The sequence below is a fragment of the Aythya marila genome (genome assembly GCF_965140915.1).
Source record: "Aythya marila genome assembly, chromosome: 20".
In the NCBI taxonomy this organism is placed as follows: domain Eukaryota; kingdom Metazoa; phylum Chordata; class Aves; order Anseriformes; family Anatidae; genus Aythya; species Aythya marila.
In genome coordinates, this window is record NC_139061.1 from 6,671,335 (window position 1) to 6,690,262 (window position 18,928).

Genomic DNA, 18,928 nt, shown 5'->3' on the forward strand with positions numbered 1-18,928 from the left:
CGCCGAGGGACGGCGGAGGCGGGGGGCGGTCCCGCGGGGAAATAAATAAGAAGCAGGAGGCCGGCCGCTCCTTCAGCAGTTTATTGGTGGTGTCCGTACAGATCCCCGTGCCCCGCCGCCGTTTGTTTTTTTTTTTTTTTTTTTTTTTTTTTTTTTTTTTTGTTGTTGTTTTTGTTTGTTTTTTTTTTTTTGACAGCGATTTTTGACAAGGGATTTTCATTAATAAATGCCTGACAATCCATTCTAATCAATCCATTCCTGATAAATAGTGTTTCCCGAGAAATAGCGTCAGGGTTTCCCGAAAAATAGGGTTAAGCATTGACAGCAGCAGTGCGATTGCCCGGGAGGATGAGGTCGGCACCCCCAGGGGCAGGCAGGGCAGCTGTAAGGCAGAGCAACGCCCTGCCTGACAGGGAAAAAGTCACAGAAGGGAAAAGGCGGGTGAAAAACAAGCATTATTTAAGCAGTAGTAATTAATTCTCCTTATACAGGTGGCTGCTGGCTGTAGGACAGCATCCAGGCTCTCCCCACCCTTGCCCACCAGCTGTGACAGCCCCACACTGCCTTCAGAGCGGGAAGTGAAGAGGGCAGGACTCGAGGGAACCAGGAAAAACAGTCCCGTGAGTGATTTATCCCTCGCTATTTAAGCAAGGCTAGGGAAAAGGAGCAGTTTGAGACTCTTTCTGCCTAGGCTTCCCATCACAAAGCCACCAAAAAGCCTCTGCCCCCTGCAGAGCCCCCGCCTGAGACAGGCGGCAGCAGCTGTGGAGGCTCCCAGCCCTTGGAGCTGCTGATTTGCACGGTGGCCCTACACACATAAAAGTAAAATCCCCAGAGATCCATGCACAGTAAACTTACGGGCATTTCACTGACCTGTGCAGGGCCCGCGGCACACAGGACCCAAAATCACACCCTGCTGAGCTGAGTGAGCAAGAGCAGAAGCCAGGCGCTACCTCACTGCGGGCGGCTACTCCAGGTTGAAACAATCAACTCCTGGCAAAGCACAAACTCCCAAGAAAACAGAGCCACGTTTTGTATTCCTAGAGCTCAGCAAGCCTTCATGGGGCAGGAGGCTGCTTGCCCACACGCCCTTAGCTCCCCTGCACTACCGCAGCTGCACATGAAGGCACCTGGCAGGCTGCTCACAACCCACCTCTCCCCCTCTGCGCCCTCTCCCCCAGCACAAAACGAGCTTTGCATCGCTCTAGCGCAGAGCCCAGGCAAGCTGAGCAAGGGGGAGCGCGGCTCACGGGCTGCCCTGCCACACGCTGGCTCAGTCCCAGAAAGCAGCTGCATTGCAGGAAGGCTGCGCCTCGCGAGGGAAGCCGAGCTTCCCAAACACATCCTCGCTGCTGCCTTCTGGCCGGGCCAATTCCTCTTTACAGCTGGGCGAGGAGGGAGCTACGAGGCAAAGCCCGGGGCCTCGGATTATAAAGGAAGACTGGTTGCAACTGGAAGGGCCAGTTTATTAGAGAAACCTCACATGGCAGAGAATTCACAACACGGTGGAGAGGTTCCGGGCTCGCTGAGGGGAAATCTTCTTCTGCAGCAGCACAGCTCGACGGCCCCCAGCTCCAACCCCAGCGGCTGCCACGAAGGGAAGGGTTAACGGTAACACAGCTTATGGTTACAAGCAGCCTGAGAGAGCCAGTACTAAAGTTCAAAAAAAAAAAAAAAAAAGAAAACAAACAGCCTCCCCCGTTAGACAACGGTTAAAACGAAAATGGTTTAAAAGGTTTAAAAGCTCCGTGTTCCTGGCTGCGGCACGAGGGGGAGGCAAAGGGCTACAACACACACAGTTCTCGGTGGGTCCCGGCGCTCCCGCTGCTCTACCAGTGAAGGCCGGACGGGGGGGTCTTCTCGTCTTTGTTGCTTTCCAGAGAAAAGGGTGGGATTCGGACATCGAAATGGGAGCCGTCGGGCCTCTCAAATCGGAAAGTGCCCCTGCAAAATAAGGGCAGAGGTCACGCTGAGGGCAGGGAACACGCAGCCGGTCGTCAGCAGCTAGGAGGTAAGAAACAAGCTCGTCTGTATCCTGCAGAGGGGCTCTGGGGCTGCGTTTGCAAGGTCGGCTCGGCAGCAAGCACATCTCTGCCAAGATGACTCATTTATTGGAAGGCTCCCGGGCAGTTTACATCACATCTCTAATCCACTTTTCCTGAATAAAGATGTCACGATTGGATCCTCCAGGAGGTGAGCGCACTCCAAGCATCTGCAGCAGTGTTTACCTCACACCCGTCCCACAGGAGGCAGAACCACCAGAGCTATTTTTACAAACCGATTACAAGTGAATTCGGATGCGTGTTCCCTGGCAGAAGCCCCACCAGTCGTCTGTGATAACACCAAATCTCATTACGGATGCAATTTGCAGCAGCTCCTGCTTTGCATTTCAGAAAAGGGCACTGAAGAACCGAGTCTGGCTGTCCCTGAACGTACGAGGGATTTGCCATGTCCCTGGAAGCAGCCCCACTGCCCTGAAATGCAGAGCACGGGCACGAGGGCTGCGGAGAGTAACGGGTCTCACGTCACAGAAAGCACACAACAAAAAACGACTTCAAGCTGAGCAGCTTCTGAGCTTCAGAGCCTTTATCTCCTTCCCTTCAGGGCGTATGCAGAGAAAGGGGGCAAAAAATGCAAACACTACGTCTATTTCTGTTCCCCAGGACATACATTCAGGCCACTCACAGTGCGGAACGTGTCAAACACGGCTGTATCTGGTAGACAAAAAGCTGCTCTCACATTTTTCCCCCACTCAAAGGCAGCTTAACATCTGAAACAGATTTACTGAGACCAGAGAGACCTGTCACACAGCAGGCGAGAGGTGGCTGCGCGTTTCTTCTTCAGAGACAACACTGAATGCACTAACCCAGTTGAAATGTAAAACAAGAGGAAATTGCTTTAACCCCACAGAACAGCAGAAAAACACCTCGGGCTGAGCGCCTTCCTGCCTGCACTTAGACAGGAGGGGACTTGGGTGCAAATTAAACTGAAGGCCTTGGCTGGAGTAACCCTACAAGCTAATTCTTTGTGGACACAGAACTGCACAGCTTCACTCAGGGACAAAAACCAAAGCCCAGCAAAAGGGCAGTCCTCTCCAAAGAGCAGGAATCCTTGTGCAGGAATCCTCTGCTGCCTAGGGAAACACCAGCGTGAAGCCTCATCCCTCGCAGCAAGGACTGAAAAGGGCAGAAACTGAGTGCAGCAGCAGGTGATGGAGAATTGCTTCATGTCTTTTCAGTCCAGCCCAGTACAGACCAGAGGAGGAGGAGAAGTTTACCCGGAGCCTCTCTTGGTGCAGAGCCTCAAGAGCTCTCCTTACCACGAGCTGGGATTAGTGCTCCCAAGAAGCTGCTCATACAAAGACCCCTTTTAATTACCAAATGCGTCCCGGCCAGTCCGTTTCCACCCACCTTGAAGCCACAGCTCCAGACTGCACACTCTGCATCCCAGCTGAGCGCTGTGGGGTCCTACATCTAAACCACTACCGCAGTAATAAGTGCTTCTTACCACATGTGACCACTGGATGCCTGCAGGGAGACGTGACTGCTGTACTGAAATGCTGGCTGTTCTTTGGATAAAACTGGCTCCTGAGGAGACAAGAAGAGACCACTCTACATCAGCAACGGATCTTTGGATTCCTCCACAGACAGGCATCAACAGATGTACACAGCGAGAAGAAAAAGAGAATCACAACCTTCATTATGACATTTGGCACCAGTTCCTGTTTTCTGCTTCTTAACTTCTAAGCATCGCTCCCAACTACACGGCAAACAACCTGCCCAGTGAGCAGCACCAGAATTACTCATTATTCCAGTTTCCCCATTATCAGTCAGTTATGAGCATTCTTTAACACTCACTGTGAGATTTCAATTCACACAAACTAATACCAAATAAAAACCTTACATTTCTTTTTTTCCCCACTGCCTATTTTCTATTCCACACATTTCTTTTGCCCGCTAAGCAATCTCCTGGCAAACCAATCCAAGGGAGAGGACTCCAGCAAAGAGTTCGCTTCCCACCAGAAGCTGCACAATACCTACCCTTCCCACAACACCGCGGCCTCGGACTGTTTCTAAGGTGCCAGACAAGCTAAATATCCTCCAGTGCCGTTCTCGGAGCTGTACCACTTCGCTGTCAAGGTTCTCCAAGCGAATACAGTAGCGCCACTGGATGGAAGAGAAGTTGTTATTAACGAGCATCAGCTGCAAACAGTTGATAACCCACAGCCGATACTGGGAAACAGTTGCCAGGCAAGGGCTACTCTCCCTCAGAGCTTATCACACGGCAGTGATGCCACAGCAAATAAACTCCTTCCCTTTAGCTGCTTCGCAAAACAAAAGGCACTTACCCAGTAGACATGGGAATTCTGGGCTTCCTGTCAAGAGAAACAAAACACTTTAGCAGCTGCCCTTCAACGCTCAGCGCCAAAACCTCTTCAGCTGTCAGCACAGCACAAGCACGGGGGCTCTCGCTCCACGCCAGCCTGACGCAGACAACTCACATGAGCGCAGGGACAGCTGCTCCCCGAGGCAGCCCAGCAGTTACCACCTGGCACTGGCTCTGCTCGAGACATGTAATCACAAGCTGGGAGGTTGGCAGGGATCTCGTGACTAGGGAGGGTCGATCTCCATCTTAATTACGCACTTTCTACAGCTCTAAAACCACCCGTTTCCTCCGTTTCCTTGCTTTCAGGCACCTGTTTTCCCCGACGAGGTTAGGACAAACATCAGTTGGGCTCCACAGAAGCTGCAGCTCCACACCAGAACATTCGCCCATCACAGCAGCTGTGCTCAGAACTCAAACTGCTGCTGTAATTCCCAGCCCTCCCGCTCAGAAGTCTATTGGAGCCTTATTATTTTGGGAGGCCCACGTGAAGATGCTATGAAGTGTGCGTGGTTATCAGCTAAATCCAGTCTGTAGCCAAACCCTGTAACCTGCATCAGAGCTGGGAAGCGGGTCAGCACCCACCAACCTCACCACTGGCAGGATAACGGGCTCGTTATCTGGGCAGATGGCCTTGGTGCCACCTTACGCACATGTCCAGCTGCAACTGAGGCAGTAAAGGGCCAGTTTAAAAGTTTTCCTAAATATCTCGCTAACAGTGTTCTGCAGAGAAGCCCAGGGTATTCCCCATCCTACAAATAACAAGAGAAAGCCAATCTGCAGGAGTCTCCAAAACACTAATGACAAATATTTCCATAATCATACCTCTGCTGGACGTAATGACAACAAAATTACAACTGGGATCAAAAAGTGATTTCTCCAGTGAGCAGAAGGTACCTTCAGCGAGTGAACTGCCCTCAGAAAAACATGCAAGTGAACCAGCTCACAGCACTAACGCAGCCAGATGCAGCACACACCTACCCGCATGCCCATATAGAAAGGGATGACCGTGACTCGGATGTTCTCTGTGGTTTCTCGGTGCACATCGGAGAGCTCCAGCCAGGGGTGGTTCTTCTCCTGCCACGCACACAGTGTATCCCTTGCTACAAAAGGTGGAACTGTGGGGAGGGAAAGATTGGAGTTCATAAACGTGTTGCAGCCACATCCCCTCAGCAACTGCCTGCAGAGTTACAAACGATTACTTAAAGGAGGCTTTACTGTAACAAAATCCAAACCAGACCACGATTTTCACGCTGTATTCAGGATAATGGCCTCTTGATAATTGTCACAGACACCCCAAGCATCTGGCTGGCTCTGGGGATTTACCTCAGAGGACAGAAGTTACCTTTTGTTTGGTCGTACATGAGAAACCTCTCAAAGAGCTCGTGCTGGATGGGCACTTGATCGGTGGAGCTGTAGGGAAGGATATCTTCATGGCTTACGTAGTCTAAACCTGGAAAAATAAACCCCAAAAACAGTTGAACTTCCAGCAAAGAGCAGCTCTGAAGTCCCCAGCAGAGAGACAGATCACACTAGTGAGAAGTTAATAAAAAGACTTTGTAGCAGAAATCAATGTTGATACCATGATTGCAAGCAAGAAGGGAGGAAATGGGCCAGTAATAAACTCAGCAGCGTTCTCCTGGGATATTTCTGCATAGGATGGATTCTGGGATGATTCCCAGAAGGACTTTAGGCAGGAAATGTACATGATGAGAGAGGTAGGTAGTGGTCCTGGTAATAAATAAAGCAGAACAGCTCGTATGCACCAGGGTGTGCGTATGGGATTTGTGTCTCCCTAGCTCAGTGTAGTCATGCCTTTGTCTGACCAGAGTCTGCCCAACTGATATCTCCCCAAAATGGCCTCACACATTTTAGTAATTCTGTTTTTTCTAGCAGGGCCCTAAAGCACAGGCAGGGCTACTACAGGAATGCCCTAAGTGCTCCGCTACTTCGCTGGTAGGAGTAAATTTTCAAGACTGTTTTGAGCTCACCACATGACAACCCGCGTCTCCAGAGGTTAGAGGCACCCCTTACCCACCTGGTATGGCATAGAGGGCTCTGCTGTCATCATGATTTGCCAGGAACGTCACTGCTTCTGTCTGTGATCTCTGAGACTGAGAAAAGAGACGTTTAAGTCTTTCAGAACGGACTGCTGCATGTCAGTTTGCACTTGTGCTTCAGTTTACTATCGTTCTTTGTACAGCACATAACATTTGGCTTATGTAACCAATTCACCTCAGAACATGCCCACTTTTAAGTTCCTCTGGACTAACTCTTCTCTCAAACAAGTGGAAAACATTTTCAGTGCTGCAACCCACGTTTATAATTACTTCCATGCACCAGAAAAGGAATGCCAACAGGAGGAGGAAGAGAGGTTGGAAAGGGTAAACATTATCCAGAAAACAGTCACATGACATTCCAGAATAGTTTTCTCAGGGAAATTACGACTTGAAAAACAAATCTGTCCTACAGGTTCCAAACGATCCCAGGACAAAGACCCAAGGTAGCCATCACAACCACTTAGAGCTACGGCCACTGATAGAAAAGCCTTCACATCAGAGAAGGTATCTGAGTTTCAACAGCAAGGTGACATTCGTTACTTACTATATGTGGACAATCCCGGGCATCTATTAGCACCTGGTAGTAGGTATGCGTTTTGCCCTTGACCTCTTTGGAACCATGGCCTGCCGCGTTCTCACTCCTGAAGAGAAAAGCAGAGCACTGAGCACAAACACACTAACCCCTGCTTCAGCTGGGACTCGAAACAGGAGGGAGCTCACTTCAAGACAGCAGCAAGCCTTTGTTAACAGGACCAAGCACGTTCATAGCCAACAACTTCTTAAAATGCATTTCACAGGCTGTAATTGCTTGATTCCACCCAAATTAAACTCGCATCAGCCACTCATACAAGGCTAGGTGAGCTGAGATGACAACCAGCAGTGTTTCTCACAAGCACATCTCTCTTTTCAGACTCAGAAGTTCTCTCTGCTCAGCCCAGCCTCCTGGCTGGGGCAGGTATTCCTACTGCCCTCTTACTCCCTATCTGCTCACTCCTCACCCCCTTCCGAGTCCAAACACTCACTGGCACGCCTCCAAAACCAGTCAGGGGAAAACAAGTTGAAGAGAGCAGAGAAGTGAATGGTGACTCAATCAACAGAAGGATGAACTTGGCCTAGGGGGGGGTTGAAAGTGGACAGTGGGGGGAAGTTGGGGGGAAGGCTGCTGACAAATCCAACTCACTGGCAACCTATAAAGGAAGCAGCCTGAAATTTTAACACAGGAGCAAGTTAAACTAAGCAAAACAAAACTAAGTTTTGCTTTATTAAAAAGAAGGCAGGATATTTTCTCCCCTTTCTCTCTCACGCACACACTCTTCCTTCATACTTCCATCCAGTCTCTAACAGAAAACCAATGCACTGTCTCTTATTTGAGCACCCCTCTTCCAGTTCATCTTCACACAAAACAGAACCACACCGCTGTCCTCAAGAAGCAGGAAACTTGCTAAGAAGTGCAAATGTGCAAACAAAAGTGCAAACAAAAAAATACAATAGCATATAAACGTGAAAAAATCCTTACTTTTCTGTGACAGGAGAAGCAACATCTCGATCATAGAGCCTGGCTTGCCAGGGAAACAGAACTATTCCTCGATAGCCAAACACGCTGTGAAGAAAGAGCTGAAAGGAACAAATAACTGCGTTTGAATACACAGCTGGCTACAGCAGGAAGCACGAGCCCAAAAGCCCCTTTTCTGAAAATATCTAAGGAAAAAGCTACCTCAGTTAACGAGAAACACTTAGAACAAGACTGAATGTGCTAGATGGGAATGCAGGTATAACCAGCACAGCAAAAACAGAGAGGGAACATGAACAGTTTGGGACGAGAGAACAAATCCACGTCCCCTCTGTCCCATAAAACTGAACGGCTCCACCAGGAACAAAGCACTGGAACATCCCACGTGCAGAAGGACGAGCAGGACAGAAGGGACTGCCCAGGAACACAAACAGATCTGCGAGTCGTACACGCACCAATGACAAGTTCAGCTGCTGCGTCTCAGATTCAGCAATTGGTTCTTTTGCTGCTAAGGGGAGAAAATGCTTAAATAAAACCCGCAGAGCAAATCTCTCTGCACGAGCAGCTCTGTCGGGTTGCAGATTCTTATCAGCTCGCCATTGTCAGATGACTGACAAACTGCAGACCCAGCAGGGACGAGGCACACTGGTCTATGAAACCTCTGGCCTTCCACTGCTACCCTGCAGGTCCCGCAGCCACCCGAGGGCTGTGGAAAGAGCCCAGGGGGTCAGCGCCGCGCCCCAGGAGCGCTCACCTGGCCTGTCTCGTATTTGCCATGCTGCTTCGGTGCCTCGAACACCCCCACTGTCTCCAGCACTTTGCCCTCGGGACGGTTCCTAGGAGCAGAGAGGCGGCTTGTCCCCAGCACTGCACCGTGCGGGGTGCACACAGAGCTGAGCCCCAGCCCCGAGCCTCCCACAGGGCATCGTGCACCCCTGCCGGAGCCCTGCTCCCCAGCCTTCCACCCCCAGTACCCCCCCAACCCTCCCTTCCTACCTCACCAGACACACCAGATCCCACCTTCCTCACTTGCCTCCCTCAGACCCTCCTAGATTCCCCTTTTCCCACCTCATCCCCCCCCAGACACTGCCAGATTCCACCCCACCTTTCCCACCTCAGCTCCCCAGACCTCCCTCTCCCACCTTGCCCCCACCCAAACCCCCCAAAACCCCTCCTTTTCCACATCACCCCCACGCAGACGCCTCCTTTCCCACCTTTCCCAGCATTCCCAACCCCACTCAGCACCCCCAAAACCCCCTCACAGCCCCCTCAGCACCTTCTAAACCCACCTCAGCAACCCCCAAATGCCCTCACAGCCCTCTCAGCACCCCCTCATCCCTCTCAGTGCTCCCCAACCCCCCTCAACGCCCCCTAAACCCCCTCACAGTCCCCTCAACGCCCTCCTAAACCCCCTCAGCACCCTGAAAACCCCCTCACAGCCCCCTCAGCACCCCCTAAACCCCCATCACCCCAAAAACCCTCCTCACAGCCTCCTCAGCACCCCGTCAACCCATCACAGACCTCTCAGCACCCCTTAAACCCCTCTTCAGCACCCCCAAAATCCCCTCAGCACCCCCAAAACCCCCCTCAGAAACCCCTAAGCCCCTCACAGCTCCCTCAGCACCCCCTAAACCCCCTCAGAACCCTCCAATCCCCCCTCAGTACCCCCTAAACTCTCCCACAGCCCCCTCAGCGTCCCCTAAACCCCCCAGCAACCCAAAAACCCTCCTCACAGCCTGCTCAGCACCCCCATAACCCATCGCAGACCCCTCAACATCCCCTAAACCCCCTCACAGCCCCCTCAACACTCCCTCAGCCCCCTCAGCACCCCCACAACCCCCTCAGCAACCCTTAACACCCCCTCAGAACCCCCTAAACACCCTCAGAACCCTACAACCCCCCTCAGCACCCCCCAAACCCCCCTCACAGCCCCCTCAGCACCCCCCAAAGCCCCTCACAGCCCCCTCACCGCCCCCTAAGCCCCCTCAGCACCCTCCAAAGCCCCTCACAGCCCCCTCACCGCCCCCCTAAACCCCCTCAGCACACCCCAAACCCCCTCACAGCCCCCTCAGCGCTCCCTCACCCCCCTCAGCACCCCCACAACCCCCTCAGCACCCTCTCAGCACCCCTTAAGTCCCCCTCAGCACCCCCTAAACCCCTCACACCCCCCTAAACCCCCTCAGAACCCTCCAACCCCCCTCAGCACCCCCCAAACCCCCCTCACAGCCCCCTCAGCACCCCCTAAACCCCCTCACCCCTTTAACCCCCCCCACTCCCCTCAGCACCCCCAAAGCCCCCCTCCCCACCTCCCCCCTCAGCGCCTCACCGCGACGACAGATGCCTCCGCGGCGGCAGCGGCGGCAACAGCGGCAAGACGACAGCCGCAGCAGCGGCAGCGGCGGCTCCCCCCGTTCCTAAAGGCGTCACCCCGCGTCCCGGGAGCCGTTCCCTCAGCGGCTCCCACAGCGGCAGCCCCCGGGCCCGGCACCGGCCCAGCGCGGCCGCCACGTACCGCCGAGCCGCGCCGCCCGACATCCCGCCGCCGGCCCACAGTGCACCGCGCGCCCCCTCCCCGCTTCCCGTCCCTCCTCTGCCCGCCGAGGCGCCGCTCTAGCCCGCCCGTCTCTATGGTTCCGCCCTTCCTTGTCGCCTAGGTGAGGGGAGGCGGGCGCCGCAAGATGGCGGCCGCCGTCAGGGCCGGGCCGCGCCTGAGGGGAGCGGTGGAAGGAGAGGAGCTGGCCGGGCTCCCCGCCGAGCTGCGGGAGGAGCTGCGGGACGCTGTGGGCTCTGAGGGTGGCCTGGTGCCGTTCAGCTTGCTGAGGAGGCTGCACAGCGGGCTGCGGGAGGCAGGTGGGCTGTGCGGGGCCTGCTCGGCCGGGCCGCGCCGCGCCGCCGTTGACGTCCGTTAAAATCCGTTAAAATCCGTTAAAATCCATTAATCTCGACGTTTTCCCCCTCGCAGGCTCGCCGCTGTTTCTTTACCAGCTCCTGGAAGGCAGCGAGATCGCCGTGCCCGAGGTGCCGGTGCAGCCGCGGGTAGGTGAGGGTCGGTGCTGGGGTCGGGCCGGGAGCCCCCAGCCCCCCAGCCCTGACGGGAGCTGTGCTCTGCCCCCAGAACCCCGAGCTGGTGGCGCGGCTGGAGAGGATCAAGGCCAAGCTGGCCAACGAGGAGTACCGGAGGATGACCCGCAACGTCACCGGCCAGGTGAGGGGCCCGGACGCAGACGGTTCAGCCAGGAGAAGGAAAATCCAAATGTCCTACAGGCAAAAAAACACCCTGCCCTGTCACACCAGTGTTAGCCACCTTCATCTTCAGGCTGGTACTGGTGTGAAGAACAGAAGTTGCTTAGCTTTCTAAGCCCGTGGTGCTGCCATCTGTGTCTGTGCATTGCCGACTGCCCCATCGTGATTCATCCTCAAAAGCATGGCCAAAAGCAATCCGACAGCCAAATAAGTTTTCTTTATAGAGTGAATGCAGTGCAGAGGGGAGGGGGACAGGGACCTGAGCAGCGTGCGCTGCGAATACCTGGGGACAGTAGATGTGGTGCTGAGGCCAGAGAGGCAGGGCGGGGTTATGGGGAGAGTGGAATAGAAGACAGGGACTTGGAGCAGCTCACCATGCCGGAAGATGACAGGTTTTGATCTGGGAGACCAAGCATCTTAGGTCAATTTTTTAGTGTGAGTATTTGTGCTGCCATTCTCTGAACTATTCAATATTTACTTTAGTTTTGAAGTGAGCTCATTCATGCCCAAGTAAAAACTGGGTTGAATGAGATCTTCGTGGACAGCGACTGTTTTGACAAGCCAGTCATGAACACAGATGACAAGGTGAGACCCTCTAGGATCTCCCAGAGAAACCTGCAGACTCCATGTAGGAGAACACAAACTCCGATAAATGCTTTGATTTAAAATTACCCCTTATTGTCACCGAATCAGACCAGAAGCATAAATCCAGAAATCTCTGTGGAGGGCCCAGCGGGAGCTTCCCAAACTTCCAACTGGGCCTTAGGGACAGGACAGGGTTTTGGTATTGCTTTTATTCTGCAGTTAACATGAAAACACAACAGAACACGAGTTGTTTTAATCCCTTCCTTTAGGACATGAACCGCGGTGGGACGTTGGCTGACTTTGGGAGGCAAGGTGAGTTCTCGAGCCTTCCTGCAGCCCAGCGGAGGCCATCGCAGGCAGATTCACTCAGCAGTTTTGCAGCGTGCCCCCAGCCTTACCTAAAAGCAATCCTCTTTTCCCTCCTCCCCAGTTCGCTCCGTGAAAGCCGTGGTCATCACTGTCTTCAACTACATCGTCACCGTGGTGGCCGCGTTCGCCTGCACCTACCTGGGCAGCCAGTACGTCTTCGCGGAGACCGCGGCGGTGAGTGAGCCCGCTCGTGGAGCGCTCTGCACCCCTCGGGCAGGAGCAGCAGGCGTTTCCCAGCACCCAGCAGCAGCTTCACCGCTCACACGTGGTCACTGCTCTCGTTTTGTGTCCTCAGCGCGTCCTCTCGGCGGTAATTGTGGCCTCGGTGGTCGGCCTGGCGGAGCTCTACGTCATGGTGCGGACCCTCGAAGGGGACCTGGGGAAGCTGTAACCACGTGCAACCCCCCGAGCTGCGGTGCTCGCGCTGTGCTGGAGGCTTTGGGCCGCCCCGGGAGGCGTTGGTGTGGGGCAGGCTTATCTCTGCGTTGGCAGCTGGTGGACCTGAACGTTCCTGAGATGAATGGGGGATTAAAAAATCCCACAGCCGCAGGGCGAAGAGGGACCGGCTGTGAACTTTTACTACCCCAGCACGGAGAGGAGCGTGAGCTGGTGCTGGTCCAGCTCTGTGAAGCTGCTGTGCTTTCGCTCTGGAAATAAATAACCTCGTGTTTGTGACCCTGCGGCGCTGTCAGCACCTCAGAGCTATCGCTGCCACGAAGCTCCCCTCTCCCCCCGCGCCCCGCATCGTGCTCCCTCCTGCAGAATGCGGTGCCCTCGCTTTGCCTGTCCTCCCTGCTCCCACCTGGTCCCCTGCACACTTTAAGGAGCGCGTTACTCACTCGTTACTCACTCGTTACTCGCTCGTGACCTGCCCCTGGCCACATTTGGTGACAGGCGCTTTCCCTCTCCATGTAGATCGGGGTCCAGTGGGGTCAGCACCCAGCTTGGCCTCGTCCCCAAACACTCAGCAAACAGGCAGCCCCTCCGTGGAGCTCATACCGAGCCCTCACACGTGAAAAGGATCACATTGGAGGCTGCCACATCGCCTCTCCTGCACCTGGGGGTGCCAAAAATTGCCCGGAGCCCCCTTTGAGGGCGAGAGACCCTGCTCGTGGAGCCCACCGGGTCCTCGTGGCGAGGAGGGGGCACAGCCAGACCCCGGGGGGACGTAAACACCTGGCAGGCGGGCAGAACGCCGGGGTGGGACATGGTGATTAGTGCTCGATGGCAGCTAAGCCCCTCTGGCAGCACGCTGCAATATCCGATACGGGGAAATCCCCCAGCACCTGCGAGCGTGCCCGCGGATTAGGGGCGGCCGCGCCGCAATCATCCGCGGATCCTGCCTCAGATTAAGGTATTTCTCCCAAAGATTAGGCGGGATTAAAGGGAGCCGGCCCCGCCACGGCCTCCCTGGCATTTAGGGTATTGGATGGCACCGCAGGGAGCGCGGGGCCCGGCGGTGATTCCGCACCCTCGTCAAATTGGGGCCGAAAACCCCGATATGGCTACGGCTCGCCCAGGTTGGTGATGGCCGCGCTGTAGATGAGGTCGGAGATGGAGCCCAGCGAGGTGGGGAGGCCCCGAGCGGGGCTGTGGGGTGCTGGCAGCGCGGGGACAACGGGGACAACGTGGACGGTGCCATCGGGGGGCACCGCGGGCAGGTCCCGCTCCCCGGGCGGCGACGGTGGCGGCTCCGGTTTGGCGCTGCGCATCCTGCGGGCACGGCGGTTCTGGAACCAGACCTGGGGGGAGGCAAAGAGACACCGGGAGGGACGGAGGGAGCTTGGGGACGGCCTGTAGGGTGAGGAGTGGGGTCCCGGGGATGGGGATGGGGGGGATCCCGACCCCGCTCACCTGGATCTTGGCCTCGGGCAGCTGCGTGAGCTCGGCCAGGCGCTCCCGGGTGGCGATGTCCGGGTAGGGCACGGCGGCGAAGGCTCGCTCCAGCTCCCACAGCTGCCCCCGGCTGAACGTGGTTCGCCGCCTCTTCCGTGGCCCCCCCGGGGGTCCCGGGGACCGGTTTTCCCCCTCCACCGCCGCTGCTTTCCCCCTCCCGTTGCCCGGTCCTCCCGCCCCGTCGGGGAAGCGGAGCAGCGCCTGGGGGGCGCGGGAGGTGCCCGGGGCCGCGCTCATCCTGCCCGGTTCCCCCCCAGCCCCGCCGCCAACCCCGCTTTTTATCCCCTCCCGGGAGAAGGGGGGGGGAAACCGGGACCGCCCCGAGCGGGCGGTGCTCACCGGGCCCCCCCCCAGCTCTCCCCTCCCCGGTTCTCTCCCGGGGATGCTTCCTCGCTCGGTGCCCCCCGACGGCAGCACCCTACAGGCCTCGGGGTGGTGCCCCCAGCACCTCCAGCCCCCAGGAACCCCCCCAGCTCCCAGCACTTCCCCCCCCTCGACGGCTCCCCCCCCAAAAAAGGGGGCACCCAGAGGAACCCAAACCAAGGAGGGGGGCTCGGGGGATCCAGCACCAGCCCAACTGACACCGCAGCCCCCCCGAGCCCCCTCCCCGGGATAAAACGACCCCGTGCAGCACCCGCTGCCTGCCCCCAGCCTCATTCCAACCCCCCCCCGTGTCACCACGGCTCTCCCGCGGGGCTGGCACGGGTGAATGTTTAACCGAGCCGTGGTACCAGTTTGCGCCGTGGCTCCCAGTGGGGCCAAGCGGGCGCCGCCGCCGCCCCCAGCGAGGGGCGCGGGGGGCGAATGGAGCCCCGACGGGGCGCACGGCCCAGAACGCTGCCACGGGGCCAGCAGCGAGCGTAAGTCCACGGGGGACGGAGGGGACCGAGGTCACCCCGTGCCACAGCGACCGGGGCCTGAGCAGCCAACGTGGCCGCCTGGGTGGCTGGGAGGGGAGCTGGGACCCTAAAAATGCTGGGGTGGGGGGAATGGGGTGGCCCCGTGTGGGGATGGTGGGGAAGCTGCACGCCGAACTCTGCCAGGTGCTGGGGGTGCAGGGGGAAAAAGGAGGAAAGCAGGAGCATGGCTGGGGGTTCCTCTCCTTGGGGGGACCCCGCTGTAGGGTCAACCACCACCCCGCACCCCCTTTTTTTTCCCCCAAGGAGCCCCGGAGCGGAGCAGGAGGGACCCGTGGAGGGCAGAGAAACGCGCCTGAGGGTGGTGCTGAGGTAAGGGGGACGCGGCGGGTTTGGGGACACGGCAGGGACCAGACAAAACATCAACCTCACCTCGTCCAGGGGCGCAGCGGGGGTCCCCACGCGGTGCCACCTCTGTGTCCCCCCACGCCCCCACGTTAGGGTCCGGCCGCTGACCTGCACCGAGACGCGCCGAGGGGACCGGCGGGTGGTGCACAGCCTGGGCGACGGCACCGTCCACGTAAGTGCCACCTCCCCACGGGGTCCAGGAGCCGTGGACCCCCCCCCAAAAAAAAAAAAACAACCCACCGCCACCGTCCCCAGGTGAGCGCGGCCAGGCACGACGCCACCTTCGGGTTCAGCGCCGTCTTCGACGCGGGCGCCTCGCAGGAGGCCGTGTTCGAGGGCAGCGGCATGAGGCAGCTGGTGGAGCTGGCGATCGACGGGTGAGCCCCCCCCGGAGCCCCCCAGCCCCACGTCCCCACCAGGCGGGAGCCGTGCAGGCCTCAGCAGGAGGTTTGCATTGCCGGGATGGGGCCGGGAGGTGGCATCTCCACACCGCAGCCCCGGGGCCGTGCCTGAGGCTCGCCCTCCTTCTCCAGCTTCTCCTGCACCGTCTTCGCCTTCGGACAGACGGGCTCGGGGAAGACCTACACCCTGATGGGGCCTCTGGGGCAGGTACAGCAGCGGCCTCGAGAGCAGGACGGGCTCCTCACGGCCCGGGGTGGGGGGTCAGGATGCACCCTGATCCCCCTCGGTCTCCGCAGAGCGAGGCCCCGGCGGTGCTGGGGCTGATGCAGAGATCCTTCGCCTGCCTCCTGGAGCACAGCCGCAGCCACGGCCCCGGCCTGGCGCTCAGTGCCTCCTACCTGGAGATCTACAACGAGCAGGTAAGCGCTCACCCGGCCCCGCTGCCATCCCCGTGCCCCGTCCCCGCTGCCTCCCCTATGCCATCCGTCCGTCTGTCTGTCCCCTCCCCAGGTCAGGGACCTGCTGAGCCCGGGGCCGCCGTGCGCCCTGCCCCTGCGCTGGAGCAAAACCCGCGGCTTCTACGCCGAGAACCAGCTGAGCGTGGATTTTGAGAGCCTGGAGACCATCGTCGACCTCCTCCTGCAAGGTGCTGGGGCTGGGACCGTGCCGGGGGGGCACGTTCGGGAGGTGCTGGACCTGGTGGTGGTGGTGGTGGTGGTGCTGGGCAGGGGGCGGCGTGCCCAACCTGCAGCTCTTCATCCCGGCAGGTTCCCGGAGGCGCCGGACCTCTGCGCACGCCCTCAACAAGCACTCGAGCCGCAGCCACGCTCTGCTGACCATCCGCATCCGCAGCCGAGCCGTGAGCACAAATCCTGCTCCGGGCACAAAGCGGGAGGGCTGGGGGGGGTGGATTTGGCTCTCCGGCTGCGTCCTCCTCTCCCCGAGGATGTTTTGGTGGGGTTGGGCACCACAGTGGGCAATGGGGAAGGAGCAGGAGGGATGCAGGAGCAGGGTGTGACCCCGCAGGGTGTGTTTTCCCCCCTCCAGCCCAGCAGCAGCCCCAGCAAGCAGGGCACCCTGTGCTTCGTGGATCTGGCCGGCAGCGAGCGGGTGAAGGACACCGGCTCCACCGGGGAGCTGTGCGTGGAGGCCAACAACATCAACCGCAGCCTGCTGGCGCTGGGTAAGAGCTGGGGACCCCCTGCAGCAGCTGCCGGACCCCGTTACGGCCCCGATGCGTATTTTGTGGCTCATCCTCCCTCAGGACACTGCATCTCCCTGCTGGCCAAGCCCCAGGGGAAGCGGACGCACATCCCCTACAGGGACAGCAAGCTCACCCGGCTGCTGGCCCGCTCGCTGGGCGGCTGGGGCATCACGCTGATGGTACGTGCGTGGAGAAGGCTGGGCAGGGAGGTTTTGGGGTGCACGGAGCCACGGGGTCTTTGCCCCATGGAGGGGAAGGCTCACCTGCTGCTCCTCCTTGTTGGCAGGTCGCCTGCATCTCCCCGTCCTCGCGCTGCCTCTCGGAGACGCTGAGCACCCTGCACTACGCCAGCCGGGCCCGCAGGGTCACCACCAGACCCGTGGCCAACAGGGTAGGGCTGCGGGGCAGGGGCAGGATGCTCGGCCCCGCTGCCGGGACCCTCTCCAAGCCACCCCTTGGTGCTCCCAGGTCCCCCGGGAGAAGCTGCTGCAAAGCTTGGAGGAAGAGATCCGGGCCCTGCAGCTGGAGAACCTCTCCCTGCGCCAGCAGCTCTGCCTGCCCATGGTGCCCACGAGGAGCGGGGAGGTGCTGGGGACCCCCCCGAGGCCGGGGGCACAGCCGGGCTGGGTGGGCAGGTCCGGCCCTGGGGGGCCACGCTGCTCCCCACCCGAAGGGCAGCTCCTGGCGGAGGGAGCCCCAGCCTGGCCCAGCCTCTATGGCCTCCTGCGGGATTTTGTGGTGGAGAACGAGCAGCTCAGGTACGGGGGGGTCCTGCTGGAACGTGCAGGACCCACAAAAAGGGGCTCCAGGAGCCGGAGAGCCCCCCGGTTGTGCAGCACTCAGTGCCTGCCTCTGAGGGATGTGGATGTTTGCCCCAGGGAGGCTCTGGAGGCAGGGCTGGGAGGCTCCCTGCAGGCTGCCCGTGCCCTACCCTGCTCCCTCCCTGCTCCCCAGGCAGCCCCACAAGTCCCCAGACCCTGGCGGTGACATCCCATCCTACAGAGCCCCCCGCAGCTCCTGCAGCAGCCGGGTCCCTCTCCGGAGCACCCACATCCCACTCGGCCACCCCACGCAGCTCCAGCAGCCCCACGCGATGCCCACCTCCGGGCACCAGCTGCCGGTGAGCGCGGGGACCCCGGGCACCCCGTGGGGGCTGCAGGGAGCCTGCACCAACACCCGCTGCCCTCTCCCTCCTGCAGAAACTGCCTCCAGCCTCCGGTTGCCCCCAGTGCTGCCCCGGTCTGCCTGATGCCCTCGTGCCCCAGGTATGTTTTGTGTCCCTTCTGCTGGGGCAGGCAGGGCACAGCAGCACCCTGACAGCTCCACTCGGCCCCCAGGTGCTGCCGGGGCTCCCCGTGCCACAGCCGGTCCCCGTTGGCATCCCGCTGCCCGGCCAGGAGGACGTGGCTCTGCCCAGCTCCCGGCCACACCAGGGAAAGAGGTGAGAGATGGGGATGGGGCCATCCCTGGGGCATCAGGAAAGCCCCGAGGACGTGGGGAGGCAGCAAGTTGGGATTTTGCTCATGGCAGGAGCTGGGGAAGGAGCAGGAGCTCGTCTCGGCGGCACCCAGTGCCACGGGACAACCGGGAGCCACCGGGCCCCGAGCGTTGGCCCAGCCCCGAGAGAAAGGTCGAGCCTTCGGCCCCGCCGTGGCCAGGGCCAGGTCTGCTGGAGCCCGGAGGTGAGCGGGGTGGGACGGGCAGAGCCTTGGGGTCTGGCACCTGCCCCGTGGGGCTGCAGGCCTGATCCTGGGGGGCTGGAGACCTGACCCTGGTGGCTCCCGGCTGCCAGCCGCCGGAGCTGTCCCTCTACCACAGTGGGAAGAGGCCCTGGGGTGGCTGGTGGAGCAGATCTGAGCAGCCACAGCCTCACCGGAGCCGGGACCAGCAGAGGGGACCCTGCACCCTGCAACCAGCCCCAGCCTGGCTGCAGCCAGGGGCACAACCACAGCCCCACGGGGCACAACAGACCACGGGTGGCCCATCTCACCCCGACAGCCAGCCAGACAGA

At 59.0% G+C, this 18,928-nt stretch overlaps 4 protein-coding genes across 4 annotated transcripts; 2 read left to right on the top strand and 2 right to left on the bottom strand.

The window, feature by feature from the left end:
- Positions 1-121: 121 nt before the first annotated feature.
- On the bottom strand, positions 122-10,522 carry POLDIP2 (DNA polymerase delta interacting protein 2). Its single transcript, XM_082776367.1, has 11 exons — positions 10,280-10,522; positions 8,708-8,789; positions 7,960-8,057; positions 6,988-7,084; positions 6,422-6,497; positions 5,729-5,836; positions 5,365-5,501; positions 4,349-4,375; positions 4,041-4,166; positions 3,508-3,587; positions 122-1,944 (listed from the first exon to the last, which is right to left on the bottom strand). The coding sequence occupies exons 1-11, from the start codon at positions 10,486-10,488 to the stop codon at positions 1,830-1,832; spliced, it is 1,155 nt and encodes a 384-aa protein (XP_082632493.1). The 5' UTR covers positions 10,489-10,522; the 3' UTR covers positions 122-1,829.
- A 74-nt stretch (positions 10,523-10,596) lies between these two features.
- Positions 10,597-12,827, top strand: VMA12 (vacuolar ATPase assembly factor VMA12). The gene is made up of 6 exons (XM_082776370.1): positions 10,597-10,803; positions 10,916-10,989; positions 11,069-11,158; positions 12,051-12,093; positions 12,212-12,324; positions 12,446-12,827. Exons 1-6 carry the CDS (start codon positions 10,632-10,634, stop codon positions 12,539-12,541), a joined length of 588 nt encoding a protein of 195 aa, XP_082632496.1. The 5' UTR covers positions 10,597-10,631; the 3' UTR covers positions 12,542-12,827.
- A 131-nt stretch (positions 12,828-12,958) lies between these two features.
- On the bottom strand, positions 12,959-14,338 carry SEBOX (SEBOX homeobox). The gene is made up of 2 exons (XM_082776371.1): positions 14,005-14,338; positions 12,959-13,892 (listed from the first exon to the last, which is right to left on the bottom strand). Exons 1-2 carry the CDS (start codon positions 14,281-14,283, stop codon positions 13,656-13,658), a joined length of 516 nt encoding a protein of 171 aa, XP_082632497.1. The 5' UTR covers positions 14,284-14,338; the 3' UTR covers positions 12,959-13,655.
- A 440-nt stretch (positions 14,339-14,778) lies between these two features.
- KIF12 (kinesin family member 12) lies at positions 14,779-18,884 on the top strand. Its single transcript, XM_082776364.1, has 17 exons — positions 14,779-14,906; positions 15,210-15,275; positions 15,405-15,483; positions 15,567-15,688; positions 15,845-15,920; positions 16,010-16,132; positions 16,224-16,359; positions 16,481-16,572; positions 16,761-16,896; positions 16,978-17,096; positions 17,204-17,308; positions 17,386-17,675; positions 17,872-18,037; positions 18,117-18,182; positions 18,255-18,358; positions 18,448-18,599; positions 18,710-18,884. Exons 1-17 carry the CDS (start codon positions 14,851-14,853, stop codon positions 18,772-18,774), a joined length of 1,953 nt encoding a protein of 650 aa, XP_082632490.1. The 5' UTR covers positions 14,779-14,850; the 3' UTR covers positions 18,775-18,884.
- Positions 18,885-18,928: the final 44 nt, after the last annotated feature.